At 37.7% G+C, this 22,573-nt stretch overlaps 1 protein-coding gene across 9 annotated transcripts in view; it reads right to left on the reverse strand.

Annotated features, from left to right (window-relative positions):
- The window catches only part of LOC119071871 (patronin), a 53,168-nt gene that overhangs the window by 2,938 nt on the left and 27,657 nt on the right, over positions 1–22,573 (reverse strand). The window contains exons 8-26 of one of the 9 annotated variants that reach the window (XM_037176934.1): positions 22,189–22,332; positions 13,606–13,686; positions 12,969–13,091; positions 12,162–12,224; positions 11,706–11,985; positions 11,435–11,646; positions 11,200–11,366; positions 9,955–9,987; positions 9,557–9,655; positions 9,282–9,374; positions 8,196–9,221; positions 7,949–8,138; positions 7,616–7,878; positions 7,109–7,547; positions 6,867–6,944; positions 6,622–6,693; positions 3,617–3,721; positions 2,080–2,271; positions 1,577–1,859 (exon numbers count right to left, since the gene is read on the reverse strand). In XM_037176934.1, the coding sequence (XP_037032829.1) occupies positions 1,577–1,859; positions 2,080–2,271; positions 3,617–3,721; positions 6,622–6,693; positions 6,867–6,944; positions 7,109–7,547; positions 7,616–7,878; positions 7,949–8,138; positions 8,196–9,221; positions 9,282–9,374; positions 9,557–9,655; positions 9,955–9,987; positions 11,200–11,366; positions 11,435–11,646; positions 11,706–11,985; positions 12,162–12,224; positions 12,969–13,091; positions 13,606–13,686; positions 22,189–22,332 (3,943 nt within the window). The remainder of the gene's footprint in view (positions 1–1,576; positions 1,860–2,079; positions 2,272–3,616; positions 3,722–6,621; positions 6,694–6,866; positions 6,945–7,108; positions 7,548–7,615; positions 7,879–7,948; positions 8,139–8,195; positions 9,222–9,281; positions 9,375–9,556; positions 9,656–9,954; positions 9,988–11,199; positions 11,367–11,434; positions 11,647–11,705; positions 11,986–12,161; positions 12,225–12,968; positions 13,092–13,605; positions 13,687–22,188; positions 22,333–22,573) is intronic. The other 8 variants (XM_037176935.1, XM_037176938.1, XM_037176940.1 and 5 more) reach the window with 8 other exon arrangements.

The following is a 22,573-nucleotide window of genomic DNA, read 5'->3' on the forward strand; positions in this document are numbered from 1 at the left end:
GAATACGTCCGAATCGAATGCCGACGAATCAGCATTTACAAAAACCTGAAGCGTTACTTCGTTCATTACTTCAAGACTTTAGATTTGCTTGCAGAAAGTGCCAAAACATTAAAGAGAAATCAGTGTATAGAAGATGCCTGATTCTCCTTGCAGTTTTGTGACAGTCCTAACAGCAACTGGCTCAAAAATACGTAGAAGGTTTGATTGATTGATTGCTTTAAAAAAGGTAAAAATTTCAATCTGAAATTGGTAGAAGAATTATGTACAACAGGAGAGGTTAGGTCGACGGAATTTTCGCTTAAGCATCGCGCTAAGGAAATTTAATGCAGGATGAATGTTAGGAAATTTATTAGGATCATACTTCTAGGGTAAAGTTTTGTTCCTGTAATTTTTATGTCAATTTAACATCCATCCACAAAATACTGACTGCAATATAATGAACCCTAAGGTTCTTCAAGTGAAATAGAAATATTACTCAAGTGACTCAGGTGGAAGTTATTTGTTTTATTTTTATTTTAGACATTTCTTATCTGTCAGTTTTTCTATTTTGCGATTTAGTATGGAAATGAAAATTAAAATTGAGATATCTTTGCTGTTTTAAGTGGTTTTTCATATTTTTTTGGTCCAAAATGTTTTAAAGTGTGTTTGGAATCGATTAACATTAATAAAATTAATCAAAGGCGTATCCAAAACAACGGCTAAGTTTAGCCATTCAAAGAAATAATGCTGCGAGTGTAATGGCTACATTCGATACGTCCTAAATATTAAAATAGAAAAAAATATTTTCACACAATCTGTTAATGCCAATCGATTCCAATCACATTTTAAAACATTTTGGTCCAAAAAAATATGAAAAACCACTTAAAACATTTCCATACTAAATCGCAAAATAGAAAAACTGACAGATCGTAACAAAGGAGAAAAAAGCTCTCTCTGACGTATAAATTTATACGACGAGTAAAGGATCTGAAAATAGTTGAAAGAAGTGAGAAATAGAGCAAATAGTTCCTCACTTTTTCAGATCTTGAAAATAGTTGGAAAAAGTGAGAAAAGTGAGTGCGTGGAATCCCTGGATCTGTCTAAAAGCTAAACATGGAGAAGGTGTCGATTTTAGGGACAAAAAGGAATTCTCAAAAAATGGGAGATTTTGGTAATCGATAAATTCCTCTTAGATACGGCAAGCTTACCGCAACAAAATCACTAAATCTGTTACTTCATCTGTGTAAAGTCATTCCTAGTGTACACAATCTACCGAACTTTCATAGTAATTGATGTAAAATCTATCACTTCAATAACTTCATCGTAAATTGGGATATGTAGCCAGATGTTATCTTCCTTGTCGTCCTTGTCAGATAGCAGATACATAGCCGTTTCTATAATGTTCTTTTGCAATTCTAACGGACAAGCGGAGTCCACCATGATTCTGCTAGAACAACTAGGGTCAAGCTTTTAGAAACGGCATTCATTTTACTATATAAGACCACTGACCACATCAACCGTGTGACATCTCTAATTTCTTCCGTTGCAGTGGATACAAGACAATTACAGAATGGTATGACTGGACGGTAATACTCACTTAAAAAACTTATCGAACATATACTCGTCCACTTGTGTTGGGCCGGTTCCATGTAGCTTAATGACGGTCTCATTTTCCGGCCAGTAGCTGTACAGTGCACGGAATTGACAGCCAGCATCGCGGAACAATACGAGAAAATGTTTTGCTTCGCTTTTTTCGATCTTTTCCAGGACCTTTTGTTTGGCTTCACGATTGACGATTCCCGGAAAAACGCAAAATTCGACAGCATTCAATATGATGCCACGATTGGATTTCGTAGCCGGTTGCTTGTAGAGTTTGGGACCTAAGTGGAATGATAATTTTTATACATTTCAATTTTAATAGTCGGTTCACGGAGTATGAGTAAATTAATAATGAAATTAATAGGAGCAGCTCTAAAGCCATACAAAACCAAACCAAACAAAAACAAGATGTAGACATTCCACTTAAACAACTAAAAAAATCCTTATCAATTATCGATTGAAAATAAGGTTTGACCAATTTTTATAGTGAAGTTTACCAACCCGAATATTCCATCATTGAACTAGCTGCTGATATATCACTAGATCCATCATCGAATATTCGCCGTTTGTTCATAAAGCCGGGCGGTAATGAACCAGGACCCGATGGAGACGGTAAATGGCGACTGGATGGACCCATTCCGGGCGATGGAGCACGACGTGGTGGCGTTGCTCGACCTAAACCTGAATCTGTGTCTGTTTTTTTTGGGGGGAGAGGAGACGGGAATAGTTTCGTTTTCGTTAAAATTTATCATAAGACAAAATGGGTGTGGTTAAAGTATGATATTATTGAAATTATAGTTATTATATGTGCATGAAACCGAAGTATATTTTGATCGAAAAAGCAAGTAAAACTTTCATGTGATCTGTGAGTTTTATATATTTTTCTTACTTTGTTAGAATTGTGTTACACGGAGTGATTCTTTAAAAACTTCAAGCGGCTTCATATTTAAAATGTTTTATACATTTGCTGACAGATTCAATCTATCTAACCGTACAAACAACTACAAGTAAATTTTAAGTAAACTCCGCTTGTGTCTCTGAAGAATCACTCAATAACTATTTTTTTTTTTAATGTGACGACTTGGTTAAGTTGATTAAATTAAATAAGAAATGTTAGATTTGATGAGCAAATTTTGGAAATAAACATTTTCAATTTTACTTTTACCATAATTTAATAAATGAATTGATAATCCGAAGCTCTTGACAGGTTCCACAAGATTTATTTCATTTGTTTTTTCAGCAGAAATTGTAGTGTATCAATTTTTCGTTTTTTTCGAAACATTTGCAAATTCAAGTGATAAAAAGAAGAATTTTTCGAGCCTTTTTAAAAAACTTTTATCTTCCATAGCTGATATTCACTGAACCAAATATTTTGATAAATGTGGATGCCAATTATCAGATTTTTACCAATAACATAAATGTCATCTGTTAGTGGCAACGATAACGAAAATAAGTGATGAGCAGTAGAGTTAGCGCAGTCTTCTATATTAAAGTATATGTTGAAACTATTGAAGTACAAGATTTTGAAGTGTTTGAAAGACAATTTAAACAATTGAAGTAATAGATTTAATTCGTGAAATAAACATTGAAGTGTTGTATCTTTGGTAAAAGATAGAAGACATTGAATTGCGTTTCGAATCTACAAAAAAACATCCACAAAATTTCACGCCCAACTCCAAGCTGGGAATTATAACACAAGAGCTTTGAATCGAAGTTTAGAAAGAAAAAAATTAAATCAAGATTTAATCGACTCAACAGAAGCAAAATAAAGGAGAAAAATAAAACGTAAAGCGACAAGTGAAAGTAGCACCAAACTTAAAAGCTTCCAAATGACAAAATTGAAGGAAATATGCCACCCTATGAATATAAATCGAACCACCAATGGATGGATAAAATCATATAATAAGGAAGAAAAGAAACAAACGTAACAAGATACATAAGCCCCAAATGTCCAAATTATTTTTTTTTTATAAAAAATGATCATTTTGACTGTAAAAAGAATAGAAATTTCTTTTTGTGTTTTCTTCTGGGGCCTTACCGCATAGATTCATAAGAGAGTTCGATTTTCTGCCCCTAAAATTCAAGTTGCTGCCCTTCGCTACGGATATACGTGATAATGTACGACCTCGTTCGACAGTTGGTTCTGTAAAAACAGCCCAATCATATTGTTGGAATTGAAATAAAAAAATTCCCCAGCAAATTTTGTTAATTACAAAGTACAGTAAAGGTAGACTTAATAAAAGAAAAATGAAGAAAAAGAACTAAAAAGTAGACAAAAAATTGTAAATATAAAGATCGTCCAGTTTTTGATTTGGTGCGCATCGAAGAGGATAATGTAAAATTAAAAGAAAACTAAAGAAAAACCAAATTTATGTCGCAAGAATAAGAATTAGTTTCGACGAAGAGGAGTTTTCAAATATCGCAACAGACCGAGACTGTGTACCTCACAAATCAACCGTTTGAGACCAATGTCCATATCATTACGCTTACTGATAGGAACAGCATTTGTTCAACGATTTTGGAGCCACTGGGACTACGATAATACTCTTAGTCCATACCTCAGAAATCAAACTTTGTAGAAAATTTAAATTGGTGACAAAATGAGCCATTAATGCCAAATGCAAGATCGAATTTCAAAATAAAATTCCTATTTAAAAAGGACTGTTGTACCAGAGGCTATTCAAGTTCAAAATTTGACTCACGTAGCAAAACAGGTCGGTTAATAAAGGATTGCTTTTAGGTGCAATTCTTCATTTGGCATCAATTTGACACCAATTTGAATTTTCTACATGTGTGATGGCTGAGGTGCCTTCCTAGCCTCAAAAGTACGACAAATGTTATTCGTATCGGTTTGTTTAACAATACGGCATAGGTCTCATACCATGGTCCTTTGAGTGCCTGAGATACACGTAGAGTCTGGGTCTAACAAAAGTTTTATTTGAATAAATTTTTCAAACTTTCCCGAATTGTAACTTAGTCAATCAACTCGTTTCTCAATTTCTGAAGACTTTTTATGTTTCGTGACTAATGAGATTTTCAAAAAATTAGAATGACTGACCTTACAAACATTTAAACATTTTTCATGTGTGACGCTCTATTCAAAGAAAAAATAATTTTCCATTTTACTAGTCATTTAGATGTGACCACCATTATGAGAGAGACAATTGAGACGCAAAAGTCACAAAGTCTGTGAAAATGAATAATTTTTTGTCTCCTAAACGGAATGGATTGGTGACATAACAGAGAATTTTAGCAGTCTCTTTCGATCTCTGAAATTTACGCCCACAAAATATAAAATCAAATTTGTAGTGACTAAGAGAAGTACGAATTGAAATAAAGCGCATTGTGATTAACAACAAACTGCGACTTGTTCTAGGTAACGGCACAAAGTAAATAAAAAATCATAAAGAAAAAAAACGCGCATTCGGAACAAAAAGTTTCCTTTTGGCTTAAAGTCACGCCGACCGATAACTAAATCGAACTCAAAATTACAAATAAAACCAAAAAAGATTCAGTAAAATAAACAATTTTGCCTAAGAATCAACTGGATGAATGATGAGTGCAAAACGAAAGATTTATGAGACTCTGTATAATAATAACAACAAAAAATTGTTAGTTCAACTTAACAAATAACAAACGTTAGTAATGGCTGAAAACAACCCAACAGTAATTGACCACCAACAAAGCGATGTTTTTTACGTCGATTTTCAATGACAGAATCGAGAGATTACTACAATGAAAGTTCGATGGTTTTCAGTCACTTTCAATTTAATAATCTCAAAATGCCTAAAACTATTGATCATATGTATGGTCAAATAATGTGGAAGTTTTTGTTAAGGCTCGAAACAGGCCTTAAGTCAAACCGGAAATCAGATCCATCTGACACGATTTCATCTGCAAATGATCTGAGCCTGAATCTGAAAATTGTAAACGATTCGGCTGGACGTGATCTCTTTTACATGAATTAGTCACAATTTTCAGATTTTAGGTAAAATTCATACCAGGTCAAATGTAATTCATTCACTTCCAGTAGCCTGATTTTCCGCTTATTCCCGGACCTGTTCCGAACTTTAGTTTTTCAGCTTGTGGTGTTGATAATACCAGAATATAAAGTGCATGCAAATATGTTAGTGTGTAAATGAACGGGCCAGGTGCTGTATGTTCCCCCCGTAGAAACAGTTGACTGTACAGGCAATACATTTTATTGTAACGTAGCTTCGAGCACAATAGCATTCGGGTCGAAATTTCGTATTGTTAACGTCCACCATTATATCAAGTCCATAATCAAATCATACGGATTGTCAAAGATGGACAATACAACTTGACCCTTAAGCGTAGAGCAGTGTCGAAAACATTGTTTCCATAAAAACGTTTCCTTCCGTCAACGATACTGCTGAGGATCATAATATACAAGGCACCAGATATTGTTAGTCCAACAAATTCAACATTCGCAAACCTTTTAGAAACGGCTAATCATCTGCTATTGACAACGAATAACGAAATCAACAATAAATTATTGACTCCAGCTGTGTATATTATTAACGTAGAGTACAACCAATGAAGTACAAGATTTGGTAACAAAACGTTTCAACAGAAGAAGTAATAGATTGAATCTTTATGTGGCGAAACGATTCCCGTTTATAAAAGGTTAATTCATGGTGTGTTAAAAGTAAGGGTAAAATTGAAGAATGACCAAAAGGTAGCTTAGCTATGTCTACCAATATCAAAGTCATTTTCATAGTAAGCCAAACGTCAATCGAGGAGAGGATAAATCTAGAAAACTCTTTATTTTGAGAGTGCATAGCTGTACGAACACCAATTGAAAATATTATTAAAAGTTGGCTCGTAGAATCGTGGAGAATTCTCATTTATCCGTCCCTCATAACCTTTTGATCAATCTAACAATTCGCCTACAACTATCATGTCTAAGTGTTTTTAGTGTTATGTCTAGCTGCCAAAAGCTTGAAAACTGTTAAATGTTTTTAGTCGAATGTTAAGTGTTGAGTAAAACGTAAAAGTTAAACATATAGCACCACCACCAACCTCTTGACGCTTTATAGGAACCCCTTCGACCAATAGGCGTTGAACTTGTGCTCGGATATTCATCGGGTGATTCTGCGTAAAATTGTTTTTTTCATTTAACATTAAAAGTAATCTCTGGACGGACGATTGGTTAATGTTTTCACATTTTCATTTGTGTACAACACATAAATGTATGGACGGACAGTAGGTAGAAAAATAAAACGAAAAAAAGGAACCCAGAAAAAAAAGCTAAGAAGTCTACTCACCTCGTATCGCCAACGAATCGGTTGAACCTCTATAGTAATCGCGTCTGATCGAATTCGAGCTTAACTGTCTTCCTAAGCCTATGCGAAATCAAAGTAAAAAAAAATAAAAAACGAAAAACAACACAAAAAGGTGATGAATGAGTCAATCGAAATTGCATTTTTACAAAAATGTGATCGGTGAGACGATTCATGCAGGAAAAGAAATCGTTTTGTCAATTCACAAAATATTGCGCCCAACGTACCTGTTAAATTCGTATTAGAGCCCTTCTTGTCCCGACTAGATAAACTCGATGCTTCGCTTTGATCGATCGATCCCCTTTCCACGCATATCGTCTTCGGTCTCGGTCGCGAAACCGCTTTCTGTTGCCTCATTTTCGGTGGCGCTGCTGGAGATGACATTTGCTGTTTGATCAACGCAAAATCATTTCGATCGATCGTGATGCCCTTCTGCTCCGCTTCTTCGACGGCTTTCTTATATTTATGTTGTTCCAAGATCAGTGCTCGTCGAGCCGCCTGCTCTTCGCGTTTTCTGGCACGTTCGTCCTCCTTTTCACGTTCTTTTTCACGACGTTGCATCGCATCGATTTCTTTTCGCGCTTTAGCTTCTTCTTGTTGCTGTCGTCGCTGTAGGGAGAGTAGCATGATTTTCTCTTTCTTGCGCTCCATTTCGTCAACTGACTCCTGGAATGAAGAAAATTCAGAGTTTAGTTAACTGATGAACAACGAGCCAGTAATAAGATCAACCGTACCGGGTCCAAATTCTTCAGCTCATCGTCGATTATCAATGCTTTCGATTCGGTGTTGCCACCGAACGATTGCCGGTGATTTGTGACATCTTCCAAATGTCGACGGTCCAAAATTGCCGATACTTGGTTGTCGCTGACATGTTGACGTCGTGCAACCGGTTCGGGTTTCTTGTAGGTATTATTACTGATGGACTCGTCGGCATATCGATGATTATTGATCGTTGAGTCGTTATCGAAGGCAGAGAAAGATGAATTGCGTTTAGCATCTGATGATCGAACAGAATTTTGTCGTTTGAGATATTTGACCGAATTTCGTTTGTTATCCACAAATTTTACCTTGATTTCGTCGCTCTTGATTCAGTTCACGACCCAGTTGCTCACTTTGATCCTGCTTATCACTATCAATGCTACGTTCTTTCTTCGGCGAACGTTTCGTTCGCAACGGAGGTTTTGGCCTTTTCGGTTGAACATTATCGAAGGCGATATAGAAGCCCTTTTGTTCGTTAACCGCTTCTTCGTTCGGATCCTGTGAAAAATGTGAATTAATTTTGGCTGCTGAATTTGGTGTCGCTCAAAGTCTTACTTGAAAACTATTCATATTTAACGATGGCCGTGTCGGTGACGGTATTCTATAAGTCAATTTACCACTGGTGATGTTCAACCGACCCAAATCCAAGTCCTGTTCCTGTTCGACTGATGTGATATTCGGACGTTGAAACATTGATGGAGGCTTCGACTGACCATTCCCAATCGGATCGACAGAGTCATCATCGCCGATAAATGAAATACTTTGAGGAGCCATATCATCTATGGGCGGACTGATTGGCTGCCGATTGCTGTCGATGTGAGATTTCGGATCGCCGCTAATGATTTGCGAAATTTGTCGATGTACGCGAGAATGTTGCGGACTTTCGTACGACTGTTCGTTTCTGTCGTAGTCATTGCCATTTTGATGCAACATGAAACCTTGACTCGATGGCTGACTCGGTGACTTCCACGTTCTTGTATCAATTTTCGGCGAATTCTGTTGCCAGGCATTGACATCCAATGGTATTTGTTGGTTGTTTGTCGGTGCCTGAGCCCATGTTCGACGTGGAGGCGGTTGTGGCGGATTGTCATGTAGGTAGAATTGGTTTTGTGATGGCTGCGCAGGCGGAGGTGATTCGTATTCCCGATATTGTGGCTGTTCGACGCGATACGTTTGATACTGATTGACTTCGGGATACGCATTGACATATTGGTTGCCGTAGTATTGGCCATTGTCATTCATGAACGGGGAACATTCGCGTGAGTTCGTGATGTATTGACCTTGATCGTTGATGTACTGATGTTGAGGATCTCGGCTGGGCGGTCGCATGATCATCGGTTGCTGGTTGTATGGCTGGCTTAGATGTGGAGTCGAACCGAAATTCGAAGGCGGCATATTTCGGTATTGTTGGGGAATGTTTTGTGAGGAACCATGATACTGTATCATGTTGGCGATTTGTTGGGCTTGTAACAGCTGTTGAGCTTGTATTGCCTGAGCTTGCATTTGGCTTTGTTGATTTGTTAATCGATGGATATCTTGCTGGATGTCTTTCAAATTTGAGTTCATTATGGCAATGCTTTGCTGTAAGATTTTTGCGGTTTAGTTATTGAGTAAAATTGATCAAAATTTCCGTTTAACAACCTGATATTGATCGATTTCTGATGGATCTAGATCTGGAGTCTTCTTCGAATCAGAATGTTGCTCCCATCTTGTGTCGGTAATATCTGGCAAATCCTGTGATTTTGTTAGAATATTATGTTAATGTCACGTTGTAGTTATTCACATCGAACGGTTAAAAAGCCTCTAAGTACTAGCCATTAATACAAACAAGCATCAATGATACAAAAAAAATGTTAAATAAAATCAACAAAACAAAAGTTAAGCAACACAAATGACAAATTAATCACTGTATTCACCTGTAAACTACAAGGTTTATCGGATTTTTCAACATCATTGGACGAGGTAGAGGAGCTACAATCCTTATTCTCATTATCAGTTTGATTGTGTGCTTTGCCCTATATGAACCACCACCACAAACGATAATTAAAATTTAATTTACGTGTCGTAATTGTTACTGGTGCTTAACTTACTCATAAATTCATAACAAAAAACAATAAAAATCATTAAATAATCATGCAGAAAGAAGGAAGGTCTTCCTTTGAATGGTAATGGACACTATGGTCTGTCGTGGATTTTTCGTTTATTTATTCTACGTGAGGTGATTGTGCCAAAAGATTCATTTAAAAAATATATTCGAGACTAGTCTATTGGTTTGTAAATCGTCGGTGAATTGTTTACCGAATTGATACCTTACCGATTCATTATCCATAACTCTTTCATCGATTTGCTAATTTTCAAAATTGAATTTGTGAAAGTTTTTGTATTCTTATCAAAGACGAAGAGTGTAATTGAGATGATGGTGATCTGATGATCCAAATAAATGGAAATGCTACGGCAAAATTTATGATAATCGATTTGCGTCAGTTGCCTTGCTGACGAGGATAATTAATGAATGAATGCAACCAATAGTGCTAAACGTAACTCGTATTTTTTGTAAAACGAAAGCTCTTTATGCACAAAATTTTAAAGTTGATCACAAAAATTGCGCGAATGCTTGTACACAATAATTGATTATCAATGCTCGAATAAGTGGACAAGTCAGTACATTATTAGAAACGGCTAGTCATCTGTTATCAACAACTATGACGAAATGAAACGCTGAGCTCTGACCAGTTTTCTCATATAGCAAAACGTACGGTAAACCAAATGAAGTAAAAGATTTTGCACCAAAAACGTTAAGTAAAACGTTGAATAACAGATCTGTTTGCAACAATCGCATAAAATTTGACTTTATACGACAGTTTGTCACCGAAAAATCGAACAAATAAAAACGCTTCTCGGAGGCCTTTATTTCAGGGAATCTTTATTTAGATCACCTGTAATCCGGCATGGTCCTAAGACAAAAACATTAGCCGCATTTTCGGACATTTTAAGTAGGTTTAGAAACAGCAGTCGTTACTTCTGTTACTTCTTTTGTTAAAAGTATCGCGTTAGCAAATCTTGTACTTCTCCGGTTTTACTTTAAACGTTGCTGTATATAAGCTTCAAATCGTAACTTATTAACTCTTTTGCCAATAACAGATGATAAGCCGTTCCTAAAAAGTTCCTGCACCCCATCCTCCATCCATCTGGTTGTACATAGGCGACCATTTTAGCAACAAATGTGGTTTGAGTTGAACATAAAAATTTAATTAAAATGTAAATATCCCCCACCCCCGGTTCTTTTTTTTATGAGTCTGTCGCTTACCCGGTTCGAATAATTTCTAAATATTTTTACAAAAAAAAAAGATTTTGCAGACCATGTGAACACCTTCTCCTCTAACAACTTTCCACCTCCACACAAAACATCGACCGACAAATTTCTTACGCACCACAAAACAGTTTTACCAATTTTACCAAAATAATTAAATTAAATCAAAACGAAAACAAATTGAAAAACAATGAAGAAAGTCGACTAATGAACAGTGATAGTGAGATTCCCCGAACATAGACTGCTCACCTTGTTAATAGCTTGAAAAAATGCCGCTTTTCCAACCTTTTGTTGCTGGCGACTCAAAGCGAATTCCATTTTTCTCTTTTCTTGTAAAATGTGTCGACGATGCTCCTCCAATTTCATACGAATAGCTGACAATTTCGAGTCATCAATCTGGGAACGATCTTCGTCGACTGAAATTTTTTAATTTTGAATTGTTTTGCTCAAAGGTTTATGAAGTGGATGATCAAGACCAACTTACCATCATTGTCAATTTGTTGGAAATTCATTGATTGCTGTTGCCATGTAGTTGTTTTCGGATTTGCGGGTGGTATGTTCACGAACGATTTTTTCCGCTTCGAAGTGTCATCCTCAACGGACTGTATTTGCTGACGATTGAATTGTGTAACATCACCATCTGTTGTGTCTTTTTCTTTGGAATGTGTTACGTTGCGTTGTGTTACGTTGTCCATGCTAATGATGAAATGAGAATGCAATCAAAAGCAATTTTAATAACTGACCACGGAACATACCTTGGATGACGTCTCATTGTTCCCGTTTTTTCCGTTTCACGATCTTGCTTTTCCGGCTCCGAATCATTATCGTAACCGATTTGCAATGTGCCGCGTGCGTCAGCAATTGATGATCGAACAGCTACAGCCGGTTCGGTGTGATTGTTCACCGTGGAGTTGGAGAATTTTCGTTCCCTTTCAACCGGTCGTCCAATCATATTCAGTTGATCTTGAGAACCGCCAAAATTTTCGATGGTCAATTGAGAGTCTTCACTTAATGAGTTTCTTCTGGATCGGCGACCTGATTAGAAAGAAGAGAACAGTTGCTGTCTTATTCGCGTTTATCGGGTTTAATATCCTAAGAACAGTGTTAAATGCAGAGCATTGTGTTCAGTTGTCTATGCCAGAAGAATATCGCATTTCATCTACGCTATATTGTCTTTACGAGCTCATAACAAAATGTACAAAATCAATTACCTGCATAACTGGTACGACGAGCATCTTCCCAATTACTTGGACGGCCTGCTGCCATATTATCACCTACAAGTGCCACGAAAAAGAAAAGAAAAACAAAAACAAAAAATGAACACGCTAGCCACTAATTCAAGACAACAACATGATGATGAGCATTAGGTCGTAAAAGTTAAATGAAAATGATGGAATACCATCAGTCCACTGAATGGAATTTGAAACATTTTTTCACTTGAATTCTACAGTATGAGTGCACTAGCTGAAAAACAGCTGAAGCAAATGCATGCCTAAATTTCACTGATGTCCGCTGTATCTTTTTATGCATTGAAACCTATTTGGACTGCATACCAATCTTCAAAGTAGTAAGGACTAAAAAAAAGTCTTTGTAAATGGGCTCGCCAAGCACAATCTCTTTATCATTAATTCATTAATGAGTCTCGCAAGCAGTTAAGAAATTCAAGTGAATCTGCCGTTTTAGAAGAGTTCTCGAATAAAACAAGTCATCGGAAGAATATTCCTTCAACTTCTTTTGACCGAATGGAAACGGTCATGGTGAACAAATAATTATAAAAAAGATCACAAGTTGCTAATGACGAAAGACATTGTCAGGAAAATTCGAAGGAGAAATAAGTTAAGTACCTCGCCAAAGTAGTATTGTTGACAACTCTACATTGTTCTAATTCAAATCTCTACCACTCCTATTTTCACTCCACTACATCATCTATAGTCACACTATCCTCACTGGGTGAATGGACATGCCTTTCTAAGTAATGAAGTGAAAATGAAACAACAAAAATCGATCAAACAACTTACCTCGTTCATCGTTCTTCGAATCATGATTACTCTTCTCTTTGGCTTGTCTAAGTCGAGCTGGTACAAGTGGCTCCTGCATCGAGGCTAATGTCGGTATAGTACGACCGCGGTGCACAACAAAGCCTATGCACCGAACAAAATGAAAACGGGTGCAATTAACAAAGCCGAGATTGCAAAGGAATAAAAGAAAACGGAGAAAACGTTAATGAAAATATCGACAACAAACAAAGCCTATTAAGTGAGTAGATTGAAGCGTAACCAACTTTTCACAAATGTGTTTTCGTATCACACATTGAAAGCGCGACTTTTAAAGAAAATTTAGTTCATAATTAAATGCGCAAAAAAAGACTGCTCACAATAATGACGCAGCCAGTAAAAAAGTGCATCAATTTGAGAGGTAATCTCTCATCTCTCGCTAGAGATTTAAAGTTGAAAAGTTTTAGTTAAACGAAAACGAAATTTTTAACTCGTATCCTGAGTGTATGATGCATGCAGCGATGCATGTAACGTATAAATGACTATGACAGTGGCTGCTCAAAGTCAAAATTTACAAAGTGCATGACCAATCTTTGAAAATTTGGTTAAGCCTCAAGTAGATATTTAAATAAGAAATTAAGTGGAAAGCTTCATAAATTACCTTCTTCCTGTCCACACTGTTCTGGCACTTCACGTGGTGGCGTTGGTTTACGCATTGTCGTAGCAGATGTTGATCGTGTTACTATATTGGTGTTTACAGGGAAAATCAAATGTCTTAGTAAAAGGAGTTCATTGGTAAATGTGCTATGCGTCTTGCTTGTAAATATATACAATGTGTGACATTAACATTGGAGTCAGGGCGCATTATACCACAGTTTACTGATTATTTTTTACGGAAGTCAATTTTCAACCAAAAAATGCGTCCTGACTATAGAAACATTGACATTGACAATAAAATAATCAAAATGCACATAAATAATGTAACATTCCAGCAAGCAAACAGCAGAATAAATAAGAAATAAAAAGAAGAAAACACTAAAAAAAATAAAACCAACAATTCATGCATGTATTGAGTATTAAGTAACATAATGAGTCAGTTCTGTACTGTATATAAAAGTCATTTGTGACCAGTGTTTCAATATGTAAATTTTAATGCGATTCAAATAGCCGAAAATGTAATTTCGTGTAGTCAACCTTTTGCCGACTATATATCAAGTGTTAGGGGTCATTCCTTCATTATGTGCGAAGGGGTAGGGAAGTTTCAGAAACGCCTCGTGTATCACAGCTTGTCATAATAGTATCGTTCCTACTCATCGCACGTTTTACGGCTTTTTTGAACCGGTTTGCAATTTGTCAAGGATTTCTAACAATTTCGCTCGTTTAGTTGACCCACGAGCCAATAGAGAAACGTATCGCCGTTTGGTCAAGTCTCTGTCGATTGTCAAAACATTGAAAAATCCGACAGCTGTGTAAAGGCAAGCAACTATAACCATGCCGGTATTGAAAACGCCAAATGGTCCTCTGAAGTCTTCTGGAGTTTCTCGTTTCACTGGTATACGTCTAGTGAAGTCCGTAATATGCACCGTCCACCCCAAATGTCCGTACGGACGTTCAGCTGGGATGCTAATGGACCCGTTTATTTGTGATTTGCGAAAATTTATTGGCTCCCCATGATTCTACGGAAGATGAAAAATCGCAAGCTAAATAATGGCAGAAATTTCGTGAAAATTCTCGTCCAGTGAAATCGAAAATTTTGTGAAGTCCGTAATATGCACCGTCCACCCCAAATGTCCGTACGGACGTTCAGCTGGGATGCTAATGGACCCGTTTATTTGTGATTTGCGAAAATTTATTGGCTCCCCATGATTCTACGGAAGATGAAAAATCGCAAGCTAAATAATGGCAGAAATTTCGTGAAAATTCTCGTCCAGTGAAATCGAAAATTTTGTGAAGTCCGTAATATGCACCGTCCACCCCAAATGTCCGTACGGACGTTCAGCTGGGATGCTAATGGACCCGTTTATTTGTGATTTGCGAAAATTTATTGGCTCCCCATGATTCTACGGAAGATGAAAAATCGCAAGCTAAATAATGGCAGAAATTTCGTGAAAATTCTCGTCCAGTGAAATCGAAAATTTTGTGAAGTCCGTAATATGCACCGTCCACCCCAAATGTCCGTACGGACGTTCAGCTGGGATGCTAATGGACCCGTTTATTTGTGATTTGCGAAAATTTATTGGCTCCCCCCGTAATTCCAGGGATACTTATAAAATTAATACCACTTTTCTTATTCAAAATAATTTCTTTTTTATTTCTTCGTATAGTCGCTGAGCGTCTGCGCAGCTTTTAATAAATTGAAAGAACGTTCCGCTGGTAATGTTTCCGTATGCTGATCTGTTGGTCGGTGCCCAAACTGGTTCGGAGAAGTAGTGTAGTCTTGATTTGCACCGAGAGGCCTGTAATCACTGTCGCGTGTTCCGCTTGTTAAAGTTGTATTGACGATACGGTCCATTGTCAAATGACACGTTACCCTCCATCACATCCAATATCCAACGCATTGATTTGTACACGCAATCGTGGCTTTCTACTTGCGTACCGAAAATCACATTTATGACGTTTTTCTCTCCAAACTTTCCTTTATGCAAAAACTGCATAGGAGTATACGGCATCGTAGCTGTATGCATTCGTGGCTCAAACCAGAAATACTCCCGTTGCTTCGATCCGTCAATCATTCGTTGCCGAACAACGAGTACGCCGAAATGCGTTTCGTAACGTTTTCCAGTTGGCGTCACTGCGTTCATGTTCACACTGAAATCGCCTACTTGCGACGCAAAAAGCAGAATGCAGTGTTTCGTGTCTTCTTTCCATTCGTTTGCGTTCAACTTTCCCGATATGCTTTTCAGTATCGCACTCCAAGAATCCTGCAATTTCGAGGAGGCAACGTCAACGGACTTCTTGCTTCTTCCAAAGTAGCTACCGTGCATTGCGTCGAAAACGGAAAATTGGCTGCAGTTTTGGCTTGACAACAGCGTTTTCACGTCGCTCCACAAATCCCATTCCATATTGAACAGTTTCATGCGATCGTGCTCCGGAGAAACGAATCCAATCTTTTTTGTGTAAATGCCGTCTTTGATTCGACGCTCAAAAAGCAGATCGAAATCATTCAATGGACATCGTTCCGCTATCGTCATGCCACATGCCACACTCCGGTGCATTCCAATTTTCGTCGTTTTTATTGCTGTATCGAAACGATCACTATTGCCACTTCCGACCAATAATCCCTTCGTAGCAGCCTCATACAGGTCCAGTGCCACACAATGAGCCACACTCGATAGCGGTTCGATCGTTGCATATTCGGTCGGCCAGCCAAGCCAAATCACTACGTACCATTCACCGTCTCGTTCGTCCACGCACTTCAATTTCAGAAAGATCGCTTCCACGTAAAATTCTTCGCGTCCGTTCACCAATATTGGACCAGGGAATCGATCAACCGGTACGCGTCGATATGTTTGTTCGGGAACATTTGCTGGTACATTCACAAATTTATCCTTTGGAAACTCTGCATATTTCATGAACGACTTGCAATTGACTCGCTCGGGAATTTTGAATGATAGTGATGATCCAGCGCTTACTTCGTAGTTCGAAGCAAAATTGGCTACTTCGTCTATGTTCGACTTACGTTTCGATGCCACTTCCACCACCAAACTTTTACGTTTCAGAGTATCTTTGTCCGTGCGTTTCGATTTCCGTAGCTTTACTGCCTGCGGACTCGGGCTAATGCAATCATCTCCATCTATTTTCAGAAAAATTGTTCGCAAATTGGATGAGTGATTTAGTTGCAAAACATCCACAAAAATGAAAATGAGAAGTGGCACATACCTTCGCCACCTTCGGAACCGACTGAATATGAGTTACTATGCGGCTCTACATTTTCCGATTCATCGTCCTGTTGTGGTGGCAATGTTTTTCCGATTTCGATCGGTTCTTTGGCAGCCGTTGCTTCTTCAAGCGCTGCATTGAATTCCTCCGAATTCCACGACACATTCGCCACGTTACTAAAATCTCGAAGCACTTCTTCTATCACTTTGTGTGTCACAGACATTTTTTTAATGTTACTTATCGGAACAAAACTACCAGAATGAAGAAAACAAAATGAAGGAGATGACTTTTACACTGTTAATTCTGCACCATTGTCTCACAAAAACTTACAATTTAAAAACTAAGTTTGTATGCAATGACGAACTCAATACAAAGGGCCGATAACAATTAAACAGTCAATACAAAGGCCCTCCGAAACACCACATCAGAATCACAGGGTGAACGCTTAACGCTTTTCGTAAAATTATTTCACAATCACGGACAACGATAAGAAGAATTATAGGATGTGTGTGGCACCCTTTGTCACCGTTTGTTATATTTTGTTTTTCATTGTCTAGCTCCACAACCGCCTAAACCAACTGTGACTTTCATTATCTAGCTTCAGTCTGCCAACAACCGCCAAATCAATTTGTTCAAATTAAATTGTCGGTCAAAGTAGTTGTACAAGAAGTACAAAGTTTTTTTCCGTGTTTTTTCTTTCTAACTGTACGCAGGTGTATATAAAATAAAACGATCGAAACAGCAAAAGGTGTCGCTAATACGAAATTTAAAACGTGGGTCGCAGATGCATTGGATTGAATTTTTGGCTCGCATTGGATTGAATCGCAGAATCGGCGTTGACCGCATAAAGATCAATTAAAGGACACCTTGGTACATCGAAAATATGGCAGACGCAAAGCGAAACGAAGGCGAATCAATGACCCATTCCATGACGTTAATAGAACGCTTGGCGCGATCTTATCAATTTATGAAAGATAAAATTCTTCGGCTGGAAGAACAATTTGTGAATCGCAATTATGAAATTTCATCCAACAATGATGTGTTGGAAGCTCAAATCGAACCGATTGCAAATCCATTAACTAATGTTAATGACAATTCGGTTTGTGATCGAAGAGACACTGAAAATATTAGTGATAAAGCGATGATCAAAATATTCGCCGAGCATATGCCGAAAATGAAGGACGCATATGGACGTCTCAATCTGGCTGTGGATGAACAGAAACGAATCATCGAAAAACAACAAAAATTACTACATGAACGGTAAATATTAAAGTTTAATTGTTTGCATGCACTGCACTATATAATTTGTGGACGAAAATCCCAGTTTTCACGAAACTCGGTCTCGATCAATTTGAGCGGTGTGTGTGAGGTGACGTCACATTTTTTGTGGTAGGAAAAGTAAGATTTAGTAAAATTGCTTCAGCCCGTAGCAAGTTTCAAACTTTTTCAATGGACCATTCCGGAATATGAAAAAAAATGTGCAATTTATAAACAAATCACGACAACTTTGTACGCTAAATTTTAGCATAGAAAAAATATAAAAATTGACAGATTTGAATTCACAAAACTTAATTCCAAAGCAACGGTATCACGTAATTTTCTATTAGGTGTTGCCTACAAGTAATGTGTAATTTAACATTTCAGTCCTAGCATTTTTTAGACAACGGCTTTTTTGCTCCATTTCTCAATGACAGCACCGCGAAATTATTAACAATTTTTCGAGTTTCTCGTTTTACAGGCGCCCCGCCGATCCAGGATGTGATTCGGCTGCCCACAAAGTTCCAATTCCGGTCACTGCCAATCGACCTGTTGAACATGCTTCGAACGTTGTGGAGCCATGTGCGTCACCCGATTTGTTTGATGAGTTCGATGACATTAAAAGTCCATTGCCATCGCAAATGTCGAATGTTACGGCGTATCAAGTGAACAAGTAAGTCTAATGGAAACAATTCCTAGCAAATTTTTTCAGACAACAGTTTTTTGCTCCATTTCTCAATTTCTCGTTTTACAGGCGCCCCGCCGATCCTGACGACAACGTCCCACTTCCGGTCACTGCCAATCGTACGTACGACGTACAGTCCGACGACAGTGATGAGGATTGCCAACGATTCAACAGAAAGTCAAAGTGGCGACAAACACCGACCAACACGAAAAAGAGAGTTGGACGGAACGGTCGAATTACCGATCAGTTTGCCGAAATATCACTGACAAGTCTCCACCACAAGACACCGCTCGCCAAATCGGAACAAGGACTGGATATTGACGACAATGACAACGATGAATCGGACATTGACGAAGAAATTGACGAAATGGATGGTAACGCCGGGAATGGCTACGTCGACAATTACAAGCAAATGGTCGCGGACGCAGCGGACTCATCCTCGTCAACGAATTCATCCTCGTCAATGAACGACAACGACTCGTCAAGCGACGAAATGGACGATAGTGACGAAATGGACGATAGTGACGAAATGGATGGCGAAGAAGACCCGACAGTCGCAATGCTAGAACGTATCAATCGCAACGGCTTAAAAGAAATGAAACCAAAAGGCTCTAACGCCCAGAAATGGCACATTCAACTGCCACCCGGAAAGCGAATGCGATGGGGACCATCACTTAAACGCGGAATCAACTACTACCGCAAGTGTTTATTTTGTGAAGCAAATGTCCCAACGCAACGACAAAAAATGCATGAAGCATCGCACAAGGGTGGGTCAAAATGCCCAAAATGTCCGATTGTTTTTTTTTCGTTTGTATCTTTGGGAAAACACGTATGTCACGCTAAAGGAAAAATATTCAAAGTGACAAATACAAACGTGGAAATAACGACCGGCCATCCAAAATATAAACTTTTCGTGTTACCCTTACGTTCAAACGAAACTGGCGAAGACGTGTGGTGGTGCGGAACGGGAACGCGCGACGCAAAAACGAATGCGGAAAATGCAATAAAACGATGCCGATATGCTCATGCAAAGGGTAACATGAAACGAACCGGAGAAACTGTCGGATGCCCTTCACTATCGAAATTGCTGTACCCCAAGAACGAAACGAAACGTTGGACGCCGTACCCAGACCACGCAATCGAATTGCCGTTACTGGGCGGTGATCTTAACACGACGCAAAAACTTCGCAATTTAGTCAGAAACATCCTAGACACGCCGGCCCATCATAAAGCACTAAATGCCGAAACGATCTTCGCACCGTACGTAGACCGCATTACAAAAAAATTGCAACGAATGGAAATGCCAGAGCGACAACGAAAAGGATTAAAAAACTACGTAAATGACCGACGAATATTCTAAATAACAAAAAACACTGAGAAACAAATGTCGTTACTTTTTTTTACAAATTTGAAAATAATTATTGTTTCACAAAACTGATTTCAACTGATTTTTCGTTCAATTTATCATACAATGCGTGCATATTGCACCGAGAAGCATTGTGCTAAAGAGACCCACATATAAGCCAGCATTTTTAAAAGCATCTGGCATGGCTAATATACCTGTCCCGATGTTACCTTTAAAAAAGATCAACAAAGGTCCGTTCACATCCCGACCGAACTGAATTGCAAGAAAGAGTTGTACCTTTAAGTAGATGGATTAGCGTGTCCAGATTTGAGGTCGGATGTTCCAAATCCCGATGTTGAGATGGATTGTAGTAGCGATCGCCTTCATTAGAATCTTTTGATCCTCCTGATGCTAAACCTGAACCTGCTCATGATAATGTTTGATTGCGTGTACTAAAACCGAATCAAATATTTCATCCTACCATCTTCTTCACTTTGTACGTCGACCAAAGCCGATTCGGGTGACGTTCTCAGATCAGGTCGTGGAATCGGTTGTATTTGTTCTGTGTCCAAGTAGTGGTACAGTTTACATGAGTTTTGGAGCACTAGCTCTAGAAATGACAGTGGAGAAACCGGGTCTGGGTAATTAACTCAGCATATTTGGGTGCTAATCGTGATCACGTGATCACGTGATCGTATCGACAGAGGTTTGCATATATCTTTAAAAAAAGATACTTAGATCAACGAAATCAAGAGACTGAGAAGCAAAAAAAAATCTAAAATAAAAATCTGGTATTCTAAAGCGATCTTCGTTACTTTTATAGGACTTCAACGCACATCAGGGAATAACTTCCAAATAATAAAACAGACGCAATCTAGAACTGTTCTATTATTCCACTTAAATTTGTTAAAGAGTGAAAATATGCAAGGCACATATCAGTAATGAGCAAGATCCGACGTTGTTCATGCTCAAGTATCATGATGCTCAGAAAAAAATGATTCAATTAAAAAAAAATTTAAATCCATCGAATCAGGTCAATTTTAGATACATCACACCCCCTCTCTCTCTCTCTCTCCAGTTCTTTCTAAAAGCACCACCTTTAATTTCCACTTTAACTGGTATGTGCGCTTACAAACATCAGTCTAAAATGATTATACATTCGGGATGTTTCTATCAAAGGATCAAGAGATCTGTGTTTCAATATCCGTAGTTGATCATGGATCATCCCACCCTGATAAATGTACTACTCCAATTCTTTAGATTCCACAGAAAAATTTATCAGAAAGCTGTACTATCATGGGGAACGGAAAGTTTTGGCAGGAAGGAAATATGTGTTTACTGCTTGTGGAGCAGGTAATACGAACAAGTGGAAAATTATTGGGTAAATGGTTGGGACATGGGACAATCTACAGAAAAATATTGACAGATTAGTGTGCGAATATGAATAAGTAGTGGACACGATTATGTCCAGTTATTTCTCACTCGATTTCTTTACTTCAAATGATTTCGCATAACTCATCTTGGCACTAACGATTGTCATTATCAATAAAAGTAAAAAGTAAATAAATTGTAAAACCAGCAATCTATCAACTTAATTGTGGTGTAAATGCCTTCTACTTTATGCAAAATATCCGCTAAACTTTCCAATTAATAAAAGAAAATCGAATTTTGATGACAAGTCACATTGTGTTTTACTCAGACATTTTTCTAGTGATGTGAAGTGTTTCCGTGTAACTGTCCAAGCCAGAGATGATTTCAAATTTTGTTTCAACAAATAATTTGTGTTAGTGTAAGAACAGATAATTTCACAATCAACCAATATTCATCAATGAAACCACACAAGAAAACAAAAAAAAGAAGAAAAGTTAATGAAGGAAATGAACTGATTTTTAATCCAAAAATCTTCTCAATTGTAAAAACAAACTAACAAAATGGAATAGAAAAAAATAAACAAAAAAAAATCTGAATTCAAAAAACGAGCAATTATGACGAAGCATCTTTTTTTTGTTTCACAAACAATTCTATTTCTTTCACTTGTAATAATAAAAAAATGACAAATTTGAAAAATCGATATAAACCTTGAAATGGTGGTTTAGTTGATGGCAATTGTGTCGGCGAATCTAAACCACTTCTTAGATCTGGTATCGGTGTGACCGGTTGACAGGTCAGACCCCTTCGATGTGCTATGCCGTGCTCATTTGTGCCATTATTTTTGTCTGAATCTGAGGTTTGGGTTTGGTTTTTTTTGGTAAATTTATTTTCGTCTTCGTTTTCAATTTGGTTGTAACGTAAATTTAAGTTTAAAAAATTGTGACGACTTAAAAATGAACGAATAAATAAAAGTAATGTTATCGCGCAGTCAATGCTACACGCAATCTCGTCGTAATAATGCTTTGCCTATTCTACGAAATAGAAACATGATTTTTGTAGCGAAATATTGAATTTATGAACGTGATGATTATG

The sequence above is a fragment of the Bradysia coprophila genome, assembly GCF_014529535.1.
Source record: "Bradysia coprophila strain Holo2 chromosome IV unlocalized genomic scaffold, BU_Bcop_v1 contig_5, whole genome shotgun sequence".
In the NCBI taxonomy this organism is placed as follows: Eukaryota; Metazoa; Arthropoda; class Insecta; order Diptera; family Sciaridae; genus Bradysia; species Bradysia coprophila.